The sequence below is a fragment of the Poromitra crassiceps genome (assembly GCF_964638095.1).
Source record: "Poromitra crassiceps genome assembly, chromosome: 23".
NCBI classification, from domain to species: Eukaryota; Metazoa; Chordata; class Actinopteri; order Beryciformes; family Melamphaidae; genus Poromitra; species Poromitra crassiceps.
This window is the reverse complement of record NC_139639.1, coordinates 3,915,858-3,933,416: the sequence shown is the minus strand read 5'-3', so window position 1 is coordinate 3,933,416 and position 17,559 is coordinate 3,915,858. Positions and strand designations below refer to the sequence as shown.

Below are 17,559 nucleotides of genomic sequence, written 5' to 3'. Positions count from 1 at the left end.
GCTCTTAGATACAGATCTGGGGCCAGATTACTGTAGATTACGCTTCGAAAATCCTTAATAAAAAAACAACACATCTGGTCTGAGATCAGCGTCTAGGAGCAATTTCAACCCAACTCCGTCGGTACCAGCCCGAGACGCACGTCACTGAAACCACCACCGGAGGCACATTTCAAACACCTTCTTCTGTCACGCACACAAGGCAAACTGCAGACCGCAACGCTCGACGACGGTGATAGATGTAGTGATGTAAGGGGGGATTGGGGGCGGGGTGGATGGGGGAAGGGGGAGGAGTCAAGTTTGGGGTAAGGCTCCGGGTGCAAAGTGATACTGTGCACGATTTGCCTATAGGTGTGAGCTGGCAGGGTGGAGGAGGGAGGGAGCGATGGAAGCACTCTCTCCAGGTGGGATGGGACAGGTAAGGCCGGGGGGGGGCAGAGGGGAAAGTCTTGGCTGTTAGAGGTCAGAGTTCAGAGGTGCTGCTGGCGCTGAGGCTGGTTCTTTTAAAACGTCTCGAGAGTCTCAACAAGGCATTGGCTGCTGCGCTTCCTCGTCGCCGGACGCTGATGATTGGCCGTGGCCAAGACGACGACTTCGGACGCCGCGTCGCTGCTGCTGGTCTTCAGGAAACCCCAATCAGTAGGCCGCTCTCTGGCCACGCCTCTCCGGTCCTCAGCTGGAGGAGGGAGGAGGAGGAGAGGGGCGGGGAGGAAACCAGAGAGGGCGGGGCTTACTCCACACAGCTGTTATATACAATCTAATACAACAGACAAACCGGTGGGTTGGCGGAATGGTTAAACAAGTAACACCGCAACACGTTTGCCATGGAATGCAATGTTAGTTATACCGAGATTCCCCAAATGCAACTGACTGCAGATGAAAAGCTGAGGATGAGTGATGAGAGGTTAAGTAATGCTGTTATTCATAGCTGTCCCTTACAAGCATGTACACACACACACACACACACACACCTGCTGTTTTGCCTGTGTGGTGTGTACATGCCTGGTGTGGGTGTGTTTATGACCCCTTAGGCCCTGTCTATGTTTGTGTTGAGGTCCTTGAGTGACACTATGACAGTACGACATAGTCATGTGTGTATGACAGTATACACACGACATATGACAGTATACACACACAATGGAAACTATGCAGTACTCTGTTATTTCGGGGGTGTCCAAATGAGTTCACTTGAAGCTGTGAATAGATTCTACTACAGACATTTTGAAGTAAACAAGCGCTCGGTGCACCGGTGGCTCAGCGGGTTGGAGTGTGTCGTGGGTTCAGGGACATCTCGTGGCCTTTTGAAGCCCTTATTCAACCCAAGTTGACTAAAAACACAACAGCTGCAGTGCACAGCTGTAGAGAAAGGTTGGTTTTGGTCAGAATAATAAGCCCTCTTTCTCCCATTTTCTAGTCTTAAAAAACGAAAACCAAATGAAACACAGTTATAGTACAGTGATGCGTTCTGTCCATCAGGATGGTCGAGCAGTGATGTCACAGCAGCATGATGTCACAGTGATGTCACAGCAGCATGATGAGGACAAGCAAATCCACACGGAGGTAAAAGTTGCCCCTGACCATAGAGCCATCATGACCCTCTGACCTTTGCAGTCACAGCTTAAAGGGACACTCCACTGAAAAACAACGCTGATTTATTTTTGCACATAATCTCACACATATCCGAAAACTGTCAACCGTTTTGCAGACAATCTTTTCGTTTTGACAGTTATGGAGAGTTAATTTGAGTGAAGTTGTGGATCAGTGATGTCATTAAATGCCTCCTTCATGTATATGTATGTCTCCTCTCCTCTTTACCCCATATGTATGTATATGTCACTTACATCGTATCCCTGTCAGTTGCCGTATACTATGTATGCACAAATTTTTCTATTTCTTTTTCTTTTTAAACTTTTTGCACTTTATCTCTACCTGACGAGGGACTACGGAAGGAAATTAGCTAAGGCTACAATCCGGCACATTTACATGCAAATGTTCATTAATGTTGCACTGTTCCTGAAATAAATAAAATAAAAATGTCATGCACAAATGACACCACTGGTCCACAACTTCACTCAAATCAACTACAGCACTGTTTTTTTCCCCCTACTATTTTTTTTTCTGATTTCCCCCCCCATTTTTCCCCCCAATTGTACTTGGCCAATCCACCCTCTGCCGATGAGGGGAGAGCCATAGACTAGCACCATGCTTCCTCCTCCGACACACGTGCCGTTGCCAGCTGCTTCTTTTCACCTGACAGAGGGGGGAGCTTCACCGGCAGGACGTAGCACGTGGGAGGATCACGCTATTCCCACCAGTTCCCTTCCACCCCGACCAGGCGCCCCGACCGACCAGAGGAGGCGCTAACTACAGCACCGTTGTCAGGAAATTTGAAAGATCAGGGACAACTTCTACCTGTTCGCAAACACCACAAGATGTCAAACTATTACCAGCATAAGGAGAGGAAGAGGAGGAGCTTAGAGAGGAAAGTCTCAGCTCGTTCTTCTGAAGACAAGGAACCAGGAGGGGAGAGGAAAGGAAAGGAAAGGAGAGGACAAATACAGGATGAAGGAACAAGTGGCACAGAAGCAGAGCGGCCCAAAATGACTGATTTACACGTATCGTCGGGGTCAGGCGGAAACTTTGTATCTCAAAAAACAAACAAAACAAAAGAAAAATCACAAGGAAGAACAAACATTCCCATTTTAACATAGTGTAATTGTGATAACATTAATAACCAGTAATATAACTGTTCGCTGGTCCAAAGCACCTGAAACTTTCACAGGTTATTTTTGGGTACCTACCTACCTATCCATTATGGAAAAGAAGAAAAAGAAAATGGCAGAATTTGAAGATACAAGGTTTCCACCCGACAGCGATGATAGTATACAAAGGACTATGATTAGGACACTTGGCATATTACAACATACACTACAGAGTACAGACATAGTACCGTGACCTATGGAAAATGTACAGATAAGCTACATAATACTGTATGTACTGCGTATGGAACAGTGATTTTTGCTTACCTCCAAGTTTGTCCTTGCTTTCTTCAGCACATCACGAGTCCTTGATACTGCAATAAACACAAATAAAAACAAATCTATTGTCTTTCTCTCTCTTTTTGCATAATTTTCTTTTATACCCCCCCCCCCCCCCCCCCCTCTCTGCCGATCTAGGGAGAGTTGTAGACTCTGATACATGTGAAGTTGCCGGCTGCTTCTTTTCACCTGACAGCGAGGAGTTTCACCGGCAGGACATAGCACGTGGGAGGATCACGCTATCCCCCCGCAAAACACCCTATTATAGATCTCTCTCCCTCTCTTTTTTTTTATCTCTCTCTCTCTCTCTCTCTCTCTCTCTCACACACACACACACACACACACACGCACACACTTACACTGGTTGACTATGTAGTGCTCCATGCTCTCCTTGGTGCGGCTGGTGCTCCTCAGTCTTTGGATGGTTCCCTGAAGAACCTCATCCTGCTCTGATATACGCAGCTTCAGGGACAAGATCTCCTCCTGCATACACTGCTCCTACACACACACACACACACACACACACACACACACACACACACACACACACACACACACACACACACACACCACACATTTGTTGTGCGACGTTCAACGTTCAAAGCTAGCAAAGACCAGACCAGACTTGTGCAGTTGTACCATGAAGTAAATTGGAATGAAAACACCTCGCTGTTACAAACCTTCTTAAGGTTCTGGGTGGAACGATCGGAGCTGGGCAGAGCCGCCCTCCAGAACATCTTCAGCAGAGCCATGGCCTCCTCTAAGATCTGCCTCAGAGTCTTGGTGTTGGACAGAAGACTCTTCACACACCCATAGTCCAGCACCTGCACAGAAAGCTGCGTTAAAGTGATGCCACCTTTACAGACTTCTATTATTCCTTGTCATTATTTACTTCAAGACTATAACGTCTTCGTCTTGTCCCTCTGCCCCTCACCAGCTCAGCGCTCTGCTCCTGGTCGGCCTCCAGCAGTGGTAGGCAGGCCTGCAGCGTGGCCTCCATGCGCTGGATGAGGCTCCGCCCCTCCAGGATCTGCTGCTGCAGGGCGCTGAAGTCGTCCACGTGGCCGATGGCGTGGCGGCCGTTACGGTTGGCGAACGATCCGTCAGGCGCCTCCCCCTCCAATTCAGAGTGGGGGTCGAGAAGGTCGGCTGCAGGGAGAGACGGAGAGAGAGGAGGAGGGACTCTTGAGAATGTGAAGGAATCAACGAAATAATCACATTTTCCTTTTGAAAAGAACGGGATGGTGGCAGTGATACAGTAAATAATAAAAAAAAATATGGTAACGCTATTAAGATCCATACTGCGTGTTATACTTTCAGTTTCAGTCATGCAGTGCAGTTAAAGTCACACCATTGGCAGTACTGTGGCTGTCCTCCAGGTCCGAGTAGGGAGTGTAGGGAGATCCACAGTTAAACAGACCAATGTCCCTGACGGGTGGAGACGGAGCGGGGTCTGTGGAACACGCACACACACACACAGTCCAGGCTAGCTAGGTCACACAGCAAAGCACAACACAGCAAACAATACCGCCCCCATCTGGCAATGTCAGGTTACAACACAGCAGGCAGTCCCAAACATCTCCTGTGGTATGTTAGCCTTTCACTCAGTATGGCAAACACTCAAGCTGGTCTGTCTGTCCAAGCATCTACCCAATCACATGCTGCGTGTGTTGTATGTAGTTGTACATGTATGTAGCGAAGCATTTATGTGCACTACGAGTGAAAAGTTTGATCTAAAGTCTTATGCTTACATGCTTGAAATGTAATCTAATTTGTGAAGTTGAAGCCTATGTATTAATTCTTTTCCAAAGCCTTTGTCTTTCCATCAAGGCAAAGGGGTAGCTACTTTAAAGAATCAAAATGATATTTTGGATTTGTTTAACATTTTTTGGGGTCAATGTGCACATAGTAAAAATAAAGAAAAATGGTTGTCCAAACTTTTGACTGGTAGTGTATGTAACTTATATACTGTATGTGTGTTTGTATGTATGTATGTATGTATGTATGTATGTATGTATGTATGTATGTATGAATGTATACCAATAGGGGTGCGCCTCTCACCGTGCAGCAGCTGGCGCCTGTAGAAGCTGTCTCTCTGGGGGCTGGCAGTGAGGGCAGAGAGGGAGGGGGTCCGAGGAGAGCCCCCGCCCAGCTTCTGTTCCAGCTGCTTGTGGAGCTCCAGCTGTTTGAGGGCGCTGTTCTCCTGGACGCTGCTCTGCAGCTGAGCACGCAGGCTCCTCACCTCGCCCAGCAGCTCCGCCAGCTCCCCCGGCAGGCCTGGCAGCTCACACAGGTAGCCTGGAGAGAACGTACAGTACAGTCACTGACAGTGTGTGGAGATGCTCCTGCTCTGGAGGTCTGTGGGCGGTAGAAGTCTTAATTCCCGCACAGCACTAGAATAACAACTAGATGCAGTTTGATTTGGCTTTGAATACTTTAGAGCAGTGATTCTCCACCTTTTTCATATCAAGGACGCCTAAATTTAGTCCACATCAGGGCCCCAGGTTGCCATTTGATGAGGTTGTATCTCTCAGACTCAAATCTAAGAATACTTTGTATTAGATTATTAGATAGATTAGATTTTGTCAAGGATTTCATGACTATCTATCTGTATTGTAGGTAGAGAGCTAACAGTGAAGCTATGATAAAACATCGACATTCTCTAATTCAGTTAACTTCTTGTAAATTAAATAATGGTGTAAAGGTTTTATCAATTCATCAATTTGCTAGGGACCCCCTGGAACCCCCCTAAGGACCCCTGGTGGTCCCCGGACCCAACGTTGAGAACCACTGCTTTAGTCAATCAATCAATCAATCAATCAATCAATCAATCAATCAATCAATCAATCAATCAATCAATCAAATTTATATTTATATCGGAACAAATCATAACAAGAGTTATCTCAAGGCGCTTTACAAATAGAGCAGGTAGAAGACCAGTGTGGGGGCAAAAATATATTCTGATATTTTCAAATACATATAGTATGCAGGTGTGTTTTCTAATTAAAAAAAGAAAAGAAAAAAGGAAATTAAATGACTAAAGTTCTGTAGTCGTGAGCACACACCTGACACAGAGAATGAACCACTTGACAATCCCTGGGCAGTGCAGATTTCTCTTATTGATTATAACTGGTGCACAGTGAATACACTCACCTTTATTGGTGTTGGAGCCGGCACACACGCGGTCGTAGACGTGCAGCTCACTCTGCAGCGAGTGGATCAGCTCCCTGCTCTCACACACCTGCTGCTGCAGCAGAGACACCTCATGCTGGAGCCTGGAGACACAGCGAAATAGAGTATACTCAGAACACAGGTATGCAAACACAGACAGACATACTTTCTGTCTGTCTGTCTGTCTGTCTGTCTGTCTGTCTGTCTGTGGCTCTCTGTTTACCTGTTGTTGTTTTCCTGGCTGGTGTGTCTCTCCTGCCTGAGTGTGTGGATCTGCTGTCCCTGCTCCTGGCTGTGGGTCTGCAGCCGCCTCAGCTCCTCCTTCCACTGCTCCGCCTCCAGCTCCGCCTGCTTCAGACGGGCCCGCCCCGTCAGCACCGCCTCCCGCAGCTGCTCCGCCTCCAGCTCCGCCTGCTTCAGACGGGCCCGCGCCGTCAGCACCGCCTCCCGCAGCTGCTCCGCCTCCTCGCACGTGTCTGATGGGGCGAGGAACAGAAGGGAACCAACCGGTCAATATTCCAAAACAATCGGAAGCGGTTTTCAGTTCGGTTCAGTTTGGCTGTGAGATGCAGTACCTGTGCTGGCCTGCAGGCGGGACTGTAGAGCCAGGTTTTCTTCCTTCAGGACCCTGATCTCATTGGACAGCTGAGTGACTGTGTCCAGTCCCTGAATGTAGATGTTAGTGGGTGCACCTGGATGAAAATAAACCAGTGATAGTGTTTGGTATTACTGCAGTATTTAACATTATGAAAATACTGTTAAAAGCATGTGTAGATGTGTGTGGGCTGCTGTACCTCCATCACGCCCAGTGGTGGCCAGCCTCTCCTCCAGCTGCTGTCGGAGCCTCTCGTTGGTCCTGATGGACTCCTCCAGACGCTGACGCAGACACCTCACCTCCTGCAGGTGCTCCTCTATCAAGTCTATCCCTGTTAACAAATACATGATAATAATAATAATAATAATAATAATAATAATAAGAAGAAGAAGAATAATGCTATAAACATGTGGCTTCACTTGAGCTTATCATCAAGCATTTCTGGAAAACGATATACCACGAGTATATACTGTGTTTTATAGTGATAGGGAATAGCATAGGGTCCTACCTGCATGGCTATTCCCTGATTGGTGTCCTGATATTCCAGGGTAGCTTCCGATTGGCTGAACCATGTTCTCCACATCCCACAGTGTCCCACCTGTCACGAGACCCGAGTCGGAGTGGAGCGAGTGGCCCTCGGGGATGCCGCCCAGCTGGTACTGTTGAAAGGCGTGACGGGGTAGCTGGCTGTAGGGGGAGAGGTCGTGCTGGCTGTGATGGTGGGCTAGCTGGCTGTAGGGGGCGACGTCGTGCTGGTTGTGGGCGCCAGGGGAGAGAGGGGACAGGGCGTGGCCATGGGGAAGCACAAAGCCTGTATCCATACACAACAAAGCAATGGAGGTGTGTCAAACATCATGTTTTCAACAAAACATCTACTGCAGAATGAAGACGATGCAAGTTAGCTGGTGGCTGCAGACACTGCAGTCAGTCAGCACTCAGTGCAGTCAGTTTTTTTCCTGGCTATGGTACAGTGCATTATAGAATATAACTGCATCTATTAACACGTTTATCATGAGTTGTGTCTCATTGATTTTGAATCACAATTGAGACACCATTCCATGTATGTGTCACACTGTCCCTGGCCCCTCCTCACCCCTGTTCTCATTCATCTGTTTGTACAGCGTGTCCAGCTCTTGGCGAACAGCGTTCACAGACAGGGCCCTGGGCCGGGGCTCAAAGGTCACACGCTGACCCCAGAGGTCAGGGCCAGACGGGACAGGGAGGGAGGAGGAAACAGGCCCACTGACAAGGGCTGGAGGAGGGTGACAGGAAGTGACGGGAAGGAAAACATGAAGGAAGAAGAGGGGGTTAAAAAAGGTGAGCTGAGGTAAGAGTATAAGAGACTCCGATTCTTTGGGAATTTTTACAAATCACAGATCTGCGTGTCCCATTACCTCTGGACGGGTGCCGCGTCAAGCCCACGGGGGCCGAGCAGAGCATGTTGGGGCAGCTGTTGAAGGACTTGAGGCCGCGGGGAGGAAGGAGAGATGGACAGACTGGAAGAGGGTGGAGAGGGCGATGACGGAAGGTGAAAGGATGGAAAGAAGAGGCATTTCCAAACAGGAGAAGGTTGAACAAAAGAACTAGCCTTCAAACGTTACCTTCTCTTTCCGATCCGCCTGCTGGCTGCCGCCTGCTGTGCTCCTCCTGATACTCGCTGGCATCCAGATCCGAGCACAGCTCCAAGTCCTCGTTGGTTCGACACTCGTCCGACACCAACGAGGTCCTGTCCGATTGGTCGGTGGTTTCGGAGGGGGCGTGGCAGCTGGACGGGGTCTCCGGACGCTGCTGCAGTTTGGTGTGGAGGGACTCGATGATTTTATCCTTCTGCTGAAGCTCCTTACTCAGCCTGCAGGCACGCACGCGCACACACACACACAGAAGAAAGAGAATCAATATGATTGCTGCATGACTAGTATGCATGATGGGTAACTACATGTGTATCTCCCTTACTGTTTGAGCTGCCGATGTAGAAACGCCCTGTCTCTCTCCAGCATCAATGTAAGAAAGGCTGTCTCTCTCGCTTGGCCACGACCCCCACCCACAGAGAGAGACCACAGGGAGTCCCTGTATATGGGACTGCTCTTAGAAATCATAGACTTCCACAGAGGAGCCATCGGACCACCAGTATAACCCAGAAATGAAGCCCAAGTCCTGGATGCACTACACAGCCTGAGCTGGCTGAGCCTTCTGGCTGCAGTCTAGAGATCCAGCACAAATACTGACTAAAGTCTTTATTTGCTTCTGGTTCTATTCACGTTATCGACGTTATCGACGTACGACTCCCTATAAATAATATTCTGCAATGCAAAAAATTTAATAAAAAATCAATAGAAATCTCAGTAGTTATCCAAGGCAAGGTGTCAGTTTTGTCCAAATCAATTAATAATTGATTTCTCAAAGCTCCAACAAGAAGAGTAGTCCACACACTGGGGCGGATGGAAGGAGGAGGCAGCATCAAGTGATGCCTTCAGGACACCTGGGAATCAGGCAGTCACATTGAGCCTCTCAAGTGATGCCTTCAGGACACCTGGGAGTCCTCTTCTACTCAACTCCCTCAACTTTACAGTAAAGGATCCACTGTGCGGCCTGTGTGTGGATTAACAACAACCTTCTGTCTCCTCTCCAACACATAATGAGCCATGTGGACGGCTCCCCTCCTGCCCCGCCACGTCACATGATTAGTCATGTGACGTAAACTAATTAGCGGGAGAGAGAGAGAGAGTGCTCTATACGTTAAGCTACGGTGCACTAATGTCAAGTGACACGAGTGTCACAGTGCTGCCGGCCGTGTTCCAGTACAGTCCAGCTTTGTGCTTAAGAAGGTTTAGAGCGGCCAAGCAGAGCCACTGGCTACAATGTGTTGCTTTTCCATTTGATTTGTATCATGAGAACATGATTAATTAACTAGAGTCCACAAAACATCTGCACGTGCTTTACATGGGCATACAATACATGAGATGTACGTGTGTAGGTAAGAGAAAAATGTGAAAAATCTGTTAAATTATTTCAGATAAGTATAATTAGGTAGTGACAGACAACTTAACAATAATTGACTTTATTCCATTTTATAAATTTGTGTATTAACCTATTGAGAGCGGTGTAGATGCAGTTTTTATATTTTTAGCACATCATGTTCGCACCGGTCGACCGAACAAAACAACCTCTCAGACTGGATGGGTTTGTTCGAGGCAGAGATCAGCCCTTGGCTTAACTTGCCCCTTCCCTATGGGAACAAACGTACCCACAGATAGGCACACACACACACACACACACACACACACACACACACACACACACACACACACACACACACACACACACACACACACACACAAACAAGTACACATGATCAAGAAGCCAACCCACCGTAGGGCAAGCAACTCATGGCCTGTCTTGTCATCGTGGCTCTCTGCACGGTCTCCTATGGAAAAGAGAGAGAGAGAGAGCAGAGGAAGAGGAGAAGGTTGATAAAATTGCAGACAAAGATCACAAGAACATGAAATTGTAAATACTGAAGCAAGTCTCTGTGTGCTAGGCCTGAGGAGAAGGAGATGTTCCTTACGTCCGCTGATCTTGGTGGCCACCCTCTGTGCCAAGGCAGTGCTCTGGGCCAGCTGCTCCCTGAAGCTCTGGCCCATGTAGTAGTCAATATCGTTGGCTCGCAGCAGCTCCTCGAAGGCCTATACGTTGCAAGTTGTAGCGTAGAATATTGTAGAATAATTATATCAGAAAACATTCAAACGTGGTTTGAATGAAAAAGTTATTGTTAATGTTTATGTGTTTGTTAGGATCCATAGCTACTCTTTTCCTGGGCTCCAGAGGAGAGTGCAGCAGAGAGGTTTGCCGTACCTTGGTGGTGTCCCCCAGGTGCTGCGTGAGGATATGGCAGACTCCTCGCCCCTCCCTCATCCTCTGCCTCAGGTGGGACAGCTCGCGAGCCTGAGCCTGGATCAAAGTGTTGTACTTCCTGTGAAGAGGAGGAAGAGGAGGGACCAGAGGGGACACAAGGACACCACAGAATAACGTGAGGAATTCTTCCGCACAGCACCAAAACGTGCAATTCAAATAATTGCAAAATTGCAAAATAATTGCAAAACTGCAAAACTGTGATGATGAGTCGAATTTTTGTATGTGCTGTGTTCCACACTAACACTATGCAGAGATCTTGGCACGCAGCTGGAAGTCATATGACCGGCCGTTCCCACGTGCATCTACTAAACGTGCTGGATATAGAAGGAAGTCGCCTAGGGGTCACAGGGAGGAGGCGTGCAGTTTCTGAACCCTCTTATCTGAGCTCCACTCACCCAGGCCAGGTGGCACATTTCCCCTCCTCTGCCAGGCCCTTGCCCTCCAGCCTGGAGCTCTTCAGCTGCGCCTCCAGCGAGGCCACTCGTGACACCAGCTCTCGCAGCTCCCGGCTGGGCTTGGGCTCCGAGCGAGTCCCGAGCGTGTCCGACATCCAGCCCTCGTCCTCCTCCACACCGCTGTGGGCCGGAGATGCCTCAAAGGCCCAATTCACCTGGGAGATCAGGGACGAAATGGAGAGAAGTGTTATAGGAGTGTCATTGTTATCCACTTTATGCTCATCAACTCAATTACAAGAATTATATATATTTTTTAATCGTGTTTAAGCCAGAGTAATAAAGCAGTTAGAGCAGCTTGGCTCGCTCTGCTACCTTGCGTGGGGTGCGCTCCAGGCTAGAAGCATAGTCGCTGGTGGTGGAGAGGGAGCGGACGCGCAGCTGCAGCCCACGGATCACCTTGTGGCAGCGGGTGAGCTGCGAGCGCAGGTCCTGGACCAGCTGCTGGAGCGAGTCTGCGGGCGGCTCGTCCTCCTCCCCCGGCTCATAAGCGCTCGTGTCGCCGCTGTGGTTCGCACTGTACCAGCCCGCGCCTGCACCCTCGTAGTCCTGATGGTGGGACAGCGACGTGCACATCTCCAGATCATCAAACTCTGATGGACGGACAGGTGAGGAGAAATATTAACGTCCGGCTGACATAATAGAAATAAATAGATAGGGTGTTCTTTGTTGGTGTTCTGTTTTGTCACCTGGGCTGCTGGCGTCTTCTCTCTCGGCCTCGTTCTCACTGCGGCCACACGTCTCATAACCCAGATCCTGGAGGTCCACCTGCACCTGCTTGCTGGCCTGCTGCACCGACGTCTCCGCTGCCGAGGGGTGAGAGACTAATGACGGACTGGCCACTTTTAGAAAAATACATTGTCTGCGTGTCTGTGTCCTATATTATGTGTCCCTGAGCGTGACATACTCAGCAGATCCCTGTAGTCCTTCAGTTGTTCGGCCTGAGCGTGGACAGTGGCCTCGGACACCATCAGCCTCTCCTGCAGCTCCCTGCTCTCCTGCCTGCTCAGAGCCAGGTCTGAGCGCAGACGGGCCGCCTGCTCCCGGAGGCCCTCCTCCACATGCTGCCAGAACACGCCCACCTCGCTGCTGCTGCTGCTGCTGCCGCCGCCTGGCTCCGCCTCCTGTCACAACAACAACAACAACAACAACAACGTGTTTTAGCAACGCGTAGTATTTCCAAATGAGAAGACGGATCACTTCATACTTGAAATTGTGTCCAGAGGGGGGGATAGATATTTCAACAAATACTTGGATAAACACACTGCACAGTAACTATTGTGTGAGTGAGTGAGGAGGAGCTCACTGCTTATATAAACCGTCATGAGGCTAAGAAAACAGGCCGACAGAGAGACTGTTATCCCAACAGAGAGAGAGAGAGAGGGAAGTCAGAGACAAAAGGAGGGGAGGCCTAGAGGCCAGGGATGATCTAATATTGCCTTTCAGCTTTTGTCAGCACATTTAGGCTTTACATTGTATCGCTATGATACATTATATAAACTCGTTTCCCATTTCTTTGTTTAGTGAAGACATTATTGTCAGATGTACTAGAAGAGGATTCAAAAATATATTTGAGTTCTGAGATTAAAATGAGAATTCTGAGGTTGTAAGAAGTCAGAATTCTGACTTTAATTTCAGAATTATGACTTCTTACAATCTCAGAATTCTCCTTTTTTTTCCAGGATTCTGAAATTAAAGTCAGAATTCTGAGATTGTAAGAAGTCAGAATTCTGAAATTAAAGTCAGAATTCTGAGATGAAAGTAATTCTGACTGAATCCTCGTCCACAAAGATGCGTTAAAAGGGCAGTAGCCTAGGTGTGATTTTACTGCCCCATAGCACAAAATGACCGTAATAATTTATATCTGGGTGATATCTGTGATAGGCTATTCCTACTCGTTGCCCCTAGAGGTGGATGCAGGTCATAGATTCCTTAATGCCTCTGTTATATGTTTAAATGTGTTACCCTCTCAGCCTGCTGGGGCTGGCGATGGGACAGCAAAGTCCCCAGGTCCAGAGAGTGTGGCCGGGTGCACTGCCTCTTCCCCCGCTCGTCTCTCAGCCTCACACAGGGGGCGCCACGCTTCCCCGCCGACACTGGGGGTGCCTCCTCCTCCTCCTCCTCCTCCTCCTCTTCCTCATCTTCTTCCTCCTCCTCCTCTTCCTCCTCTTCTTCCTCCTCCTCCTCCTCTTCCTCAATATACTCCTCCTCTTCCTCTTCGTACTCCTCTTCCAGGTTCAGACTGTGCTCCTCTGCTTCTGTCCTTGGTTCGTGGACTGCGGCTCTCCCCTGGCCGTCTCTCAGAGCCTGGTTCTCCCGCTGCAGGCTCAGCAGTGCACTCCTAGGAGGAGGACACAGAGACATCAGCATGAACATGGAATCACACCGTCCTTTATAGCCGTGGTGATTCTCAACCGTTTTCATACCAAGGACCACAAATTCAGTCCACAGTAGGGCCATGGACCCCCATTTGATGTGATTTTGCCTCTCGGACCCAAATCTGAGACATTTTTTTATTGTTAGATATGATTTAGTGCAGAATTCCAAGACCATCCACTATAGAGATCAAATCAGTCATTCTTCTACATTCTTTAACTGTGTTAACTTCTTGTAAATGAAATAATGGTGAAGTTGAACAATTTATGCTTTTGCTGGGGACCCCATGGAACCTCCTCAAGGACCCTTGGTGGTCCCCGGAGCCCACATTGAGAACCACTCAGGTTCTCAACCACTCAGGTAGGACGAGGATGACTTATAGGATGGATGATCATCAAGCATCCTAAGCGTCGTTCCTTAAAATTTATTTTGGAAATACAATAACAGTACTTCTATGTACTACTACTACTACTATTACTACTACTACTATGTGTATTATGGACCTACTCTGATCCTCACTCTATATACTTTCTGTGACCATATTTTACAAAGTCATATGAGACAACCGCAAAGTAAAGTTTCCCGAGTATGCTAAGGACAAATATGCACCTCATCTGAGCTACGGAGGTGAATCCTTCCCTCTCCAGCTGTGACCTGATGTCTTCCAGATCCTCGTCCAGAGTCTTCTTCTTCTCTGCTTCCTCGACCCTCCGCGCGTCAGGCTGCCGGGACAGCTCCCCCCTCGCCAGCCCTCCAGACAAACCCTCCTGTCCACGGGCCGTCCCAGACGTCTGCGGGCGAACAGAGAAGACTTCTTCAACACATGTATGGTTATTTGCAGTGTTGGGCAAGTTACTTTCAAAATGTAATAGACTACATATTACTAGTTACTTTCATTTGAAAGTAATATGTTACTTTACAATATTACTGTCTGTGTAGAGTAACTTGTTACTTATTACACTACTTTTGCGTTACTTTCACCAAAACAACAGCAGCAGCAGAATGACATCGCCGCCCTCTTGAACCATCCCCCCAAAATAATTTCAACCGTCTTGAAGTCAGTGTAAACCGTCCAAGATTGTATATGTTATCCTTTTCCTTTGTTATTGTCATCTATAGTGGTTATTTGCATTAGACCACACAATTTGATTAGGAAATGATTGTATCTTTATTTAAATATGTGCTTTGATGGAAAGAAATTTAACTCAATTTGTAACTTGAGTTACTTGACAAAGTAACTGGTATAATATTACTGAAATCCTATTTGTAATAAGTTATATTACTGAGTTACTGCTAAAAGTAATATATTACATGTAATATGTTACTTTTGTAATGAGTTACCGCCAACACTGATGGTTATTGTTATAAGTGTGGAAATAGGAAAGGATGGAAATCGAGATCAAATTCAAACAGATCTTATAGTGAAATGTAAACACGGTATTTTACCTGAATGGAGGCCAGACTTCTGGCAGTCACTTTAACATCATCGTCTTCTATACTGTCTGTGAACTCGTCACTGCTGGCGTCTTCATCATCTCCCTCCCCCTCCTCCCCCTCTTCTTCCTCCTCCTCTGTGCTGAGGTCTGGAAACACAAGAGACAGGTCAGGATACTTGCTTTTCTCCTTTGGCTTAGATTTCTTAGTCCGCTGTTCTTTGTATTTTTTTTGACGTCTCTGTCTCTTGCTTCCACTCGCTTTCCTACTTTCTGCTCTCTCTTACTGGACTGAACCAGCTCTCTGAGTCATGGAACTAAGGGGAAACGTTATGTCATAAATTACCGGGGCCAGCCAACAACACATCAACACAGTCCAGCACAGGCGAGTGTGTGTGTGAGACAGCAAAAACACACTCAACACAGTCCAGCACAGGCGAGTGTGTGTGTGAGACAGCAAAAACACACTCGACACAGTCCAGCACAGGCGAGTGTGTGTGTGTGTGTGTGAGACAGCAAAAACACACTCGACACAGTCCAGCACAGGCGAGTGTGTGTGTGTGTGTGTGAGACAGCAAAAACACACTCAACACAGTCCAGCACAGGCGAGTGTGTGTGTGAGACAGCAAAAACACACTTGACACAGTCCAGCACAGGCGAGTGTGTGTGTGTGTGAGACAGCAAAAACACACTCCACACAGTCCAGCACAGGCGAGTGTGTGTGTGTGACAGCAAAAACACACTCAACACAGTCCAGCACAGGCGAGTGTATGTGTGTGAGACAGCAAAAACACACTCGACACAGTCCAGCACAGGCGAGTGTGTGTGTGAGACAGCAAAAACACACTCGACACAGTCCAGCACAGGCGAGTGTGTGAGACAGTGTATACGTGTGGGCATCCCATTCCACAACACTGAACATTTGGCCTAATTTCAAAGAAAAATTGGTTGGAATATATTATATTTGGGACAATGCATATTGATTTCCATGAAAGACTGTTACTGGAAATTTTCTGCTAAGATTAAATGTATATAGCAGAAGAGTATGTACGCTGTGTAATAATCTCTAAAATGAACTTATCATCAAACAACTATACAATGCTATGCATGGACACACACACACACACACACACACACACACACACACACACACACACACACACACACACACACACACACACAGAGGGGAACACAATACATGGATGTTGGTGGGCTGCCAGGAAGCAGAGGCTCAGTGGAATGTGACTGGCAGGGAAATTGTTTTATGTAACAGGTTTTCATGACACACACACACACACGCGCACACACGCGCGCACACACACACACACACACACACGCGCACACCCACACACACGTTAGACATTAATAATTATGTGTATGGAGGAGATGGGCTCACTCAGCCAGTACATTGCAGGGACTTTAATGATGGCGTTGTTTTATATTGATGGAAAGCTCAGAGGTTTGGTCTAGTTAAACATGAGCGCTGGCTTTACTAAAACAGCTTGGTGTCACTAGTGAGAGGACAGGAAATGGATGGAAACCGTCGACTGAACAATGTGCACCAACTCAAGTGTAAGATAAACTGAGCAGATGAGTGGGCCGTGTGTAGCACTATATAATGAGGACACTCTCATAACATGATATCATCATGATTGATGATAACATCATGATTCTATGTATGCTGCTCTATGATGAGAATTTTGACAAATCTGTTTTGTTTTCAAAAAGATCAGGGGATATTCAGCGAAACAACTCACATGTGAGCTGTTCCCTTATTCTGCTGTTGCAGTGAATGTATATGGGCAATACGGGTGTGTGCGTTTTGCTGACTTTTCACAAACCTTTTGTGATGGTGTTAACATCAGAGACATTACAGAGTGGAGCGTGACTGAACCCGCCCGCTGCAGCGCTCCTGGCTGCATTTTGTGTGCGAGGTGTAGTATATAGAGAGCCAAAGTGGAACGTCACTTCCTGCTTCAGCACTGTACCAGAGATTTTCATCCGCCATTTATTTTCCCATAGACATTTCCTAAAATGCGTATAAAAATAGTTTTACTGGTTCAAACCAAACGGTTCAGATATATTTAGAAACAGGAGAGGTCACATAACATTTCACTCGGACCAAAAAAAATAATTAAATTATGTTTTCTTTTTTACGTTTTGGTCCGCGTGAAATGTTCTATGGTCTCTCCCGATTCTAAATATAGCTGAACTGTTTGGTTTGACCAAGTAAAACGATTTTTATAAGCATTTTACGAAATGTCTATGGGAAAATAAATTGCGGAAGAAAATCTCTGGTACAGTGCTGAAGCAGGAAGTGACGTTCACTTTGCCTCTCTATAGTAGAGAATCACACCACATCAAAACAGCCATGCAAACAGGAACAGGAACACCATGCTGGAATCTCATGCATGAGGTCGTAAAGACATGAAGAAACACTCATTTGCAGTGGTAATATCTGTTAATATGCATTACACGTTACACTTTAATATGTAGGCCTTGAGATTTATACAGCAAAACTACTTTTACTGCTGGTGGAAATAAAACGATTGACAAATCGTAGGATGGACTAGGGACATTATATT

General features: G+C 47.3%; 1 protein-coding gene across 1 annotated transcript in view; it reads right to left on the bottom strand.

Annotated features, from left to right (window-relative positions):
- Positions 1–500: 500 nt before the first annotated feature.
- LOC310797377 (myomegalin) overlaps positions 501–17,559 on the bottom strand; it is a gene marked incomplete at both ends in the record, with an annotated part of 55,769 nt that continues 38,710 nt past the window's right edge. The window contains 27 exons of the mRNA XM_083659748.1: positions 501–673; positions 2,445–2,499; positions 3,024–3,070; positions 3,395–3,533; positions 3,716–3,859; positions 3,970–4,217; positions 4,387–4,488; positions 5,097–5,333; positions 6,189–6,310; positions 6,430–6,682; positions 6,782–6,898; positions 7,001–7,132; positions 7,310–7,553; positions 7,875–8,053; positions 8,196–8,297; positions 8,403–8,650; positions 10,171–10,225; positions 10,367–10,484; positions 10,654–10,771; positions 11,109–11,323; positions 11,481–11,758; positions 11,855–11,971; positions 12,073–12,289; positions 13,131–13,355; positions 13,443–13,506; positions 14,151–14,332; positions 14,988–15,124. Of these exons, the coding sequence (XP_083515874.1) occupies positions 501–673; positions 2,445–2,499; positions 3,024–3,070; positions 3,395–3,533; positions 3,716–3,859; positions 3,970–4,217; positions 4,387–4,488; positions 5,097–5,333; positions 6,189–6,310; positions 6,430–6,682; positions 6,782–6,898; positions 7,001–7,132; positions 7,310–7,553; positions 7,875–8,053; positions 8,196–8,297; positions 8,403–8,650; positions 10,171–10,225; positions 10,367–10,484; positions 10,654–10,771; positions 11,109–11,323; positions 11,481–11,758; positions 11,855–11,971; positions 12,073–12,289; positions 13,131–13,355; positions 13,443–13,506; positions 14,151–14,332; positions 14,988–15,124 (4,268 nt within the window). The remainder of the gene's footprint in view (positions 674–2,444; positions 2,500–3,023; positions 3,071–3,394; positions 3,534–3,715; positions 3,860–3,969; positions 4,218–4,386; positions 4,489–5,096; positions 5,334–6,188; positions 6,311–6,429; positions 6,683–6,781; positions 6,899–7,000; positions 7,133–7,309; positions 7,554–7,874; positions 8,054–8,195; positions 8,298–8,402; positions 8,651–10,170; positions 10,226–10,366; positions 10,485–10,653; positions 10,772–11,108; positions 11,324–11,480; positions 11,759–11,854; positions 11,972–12,072; positions 12,290–13,130; positions 13,356–13,442; positions 13,507–14,150; positions 14,333–14,987; positions 15,125–17,559) is intronic.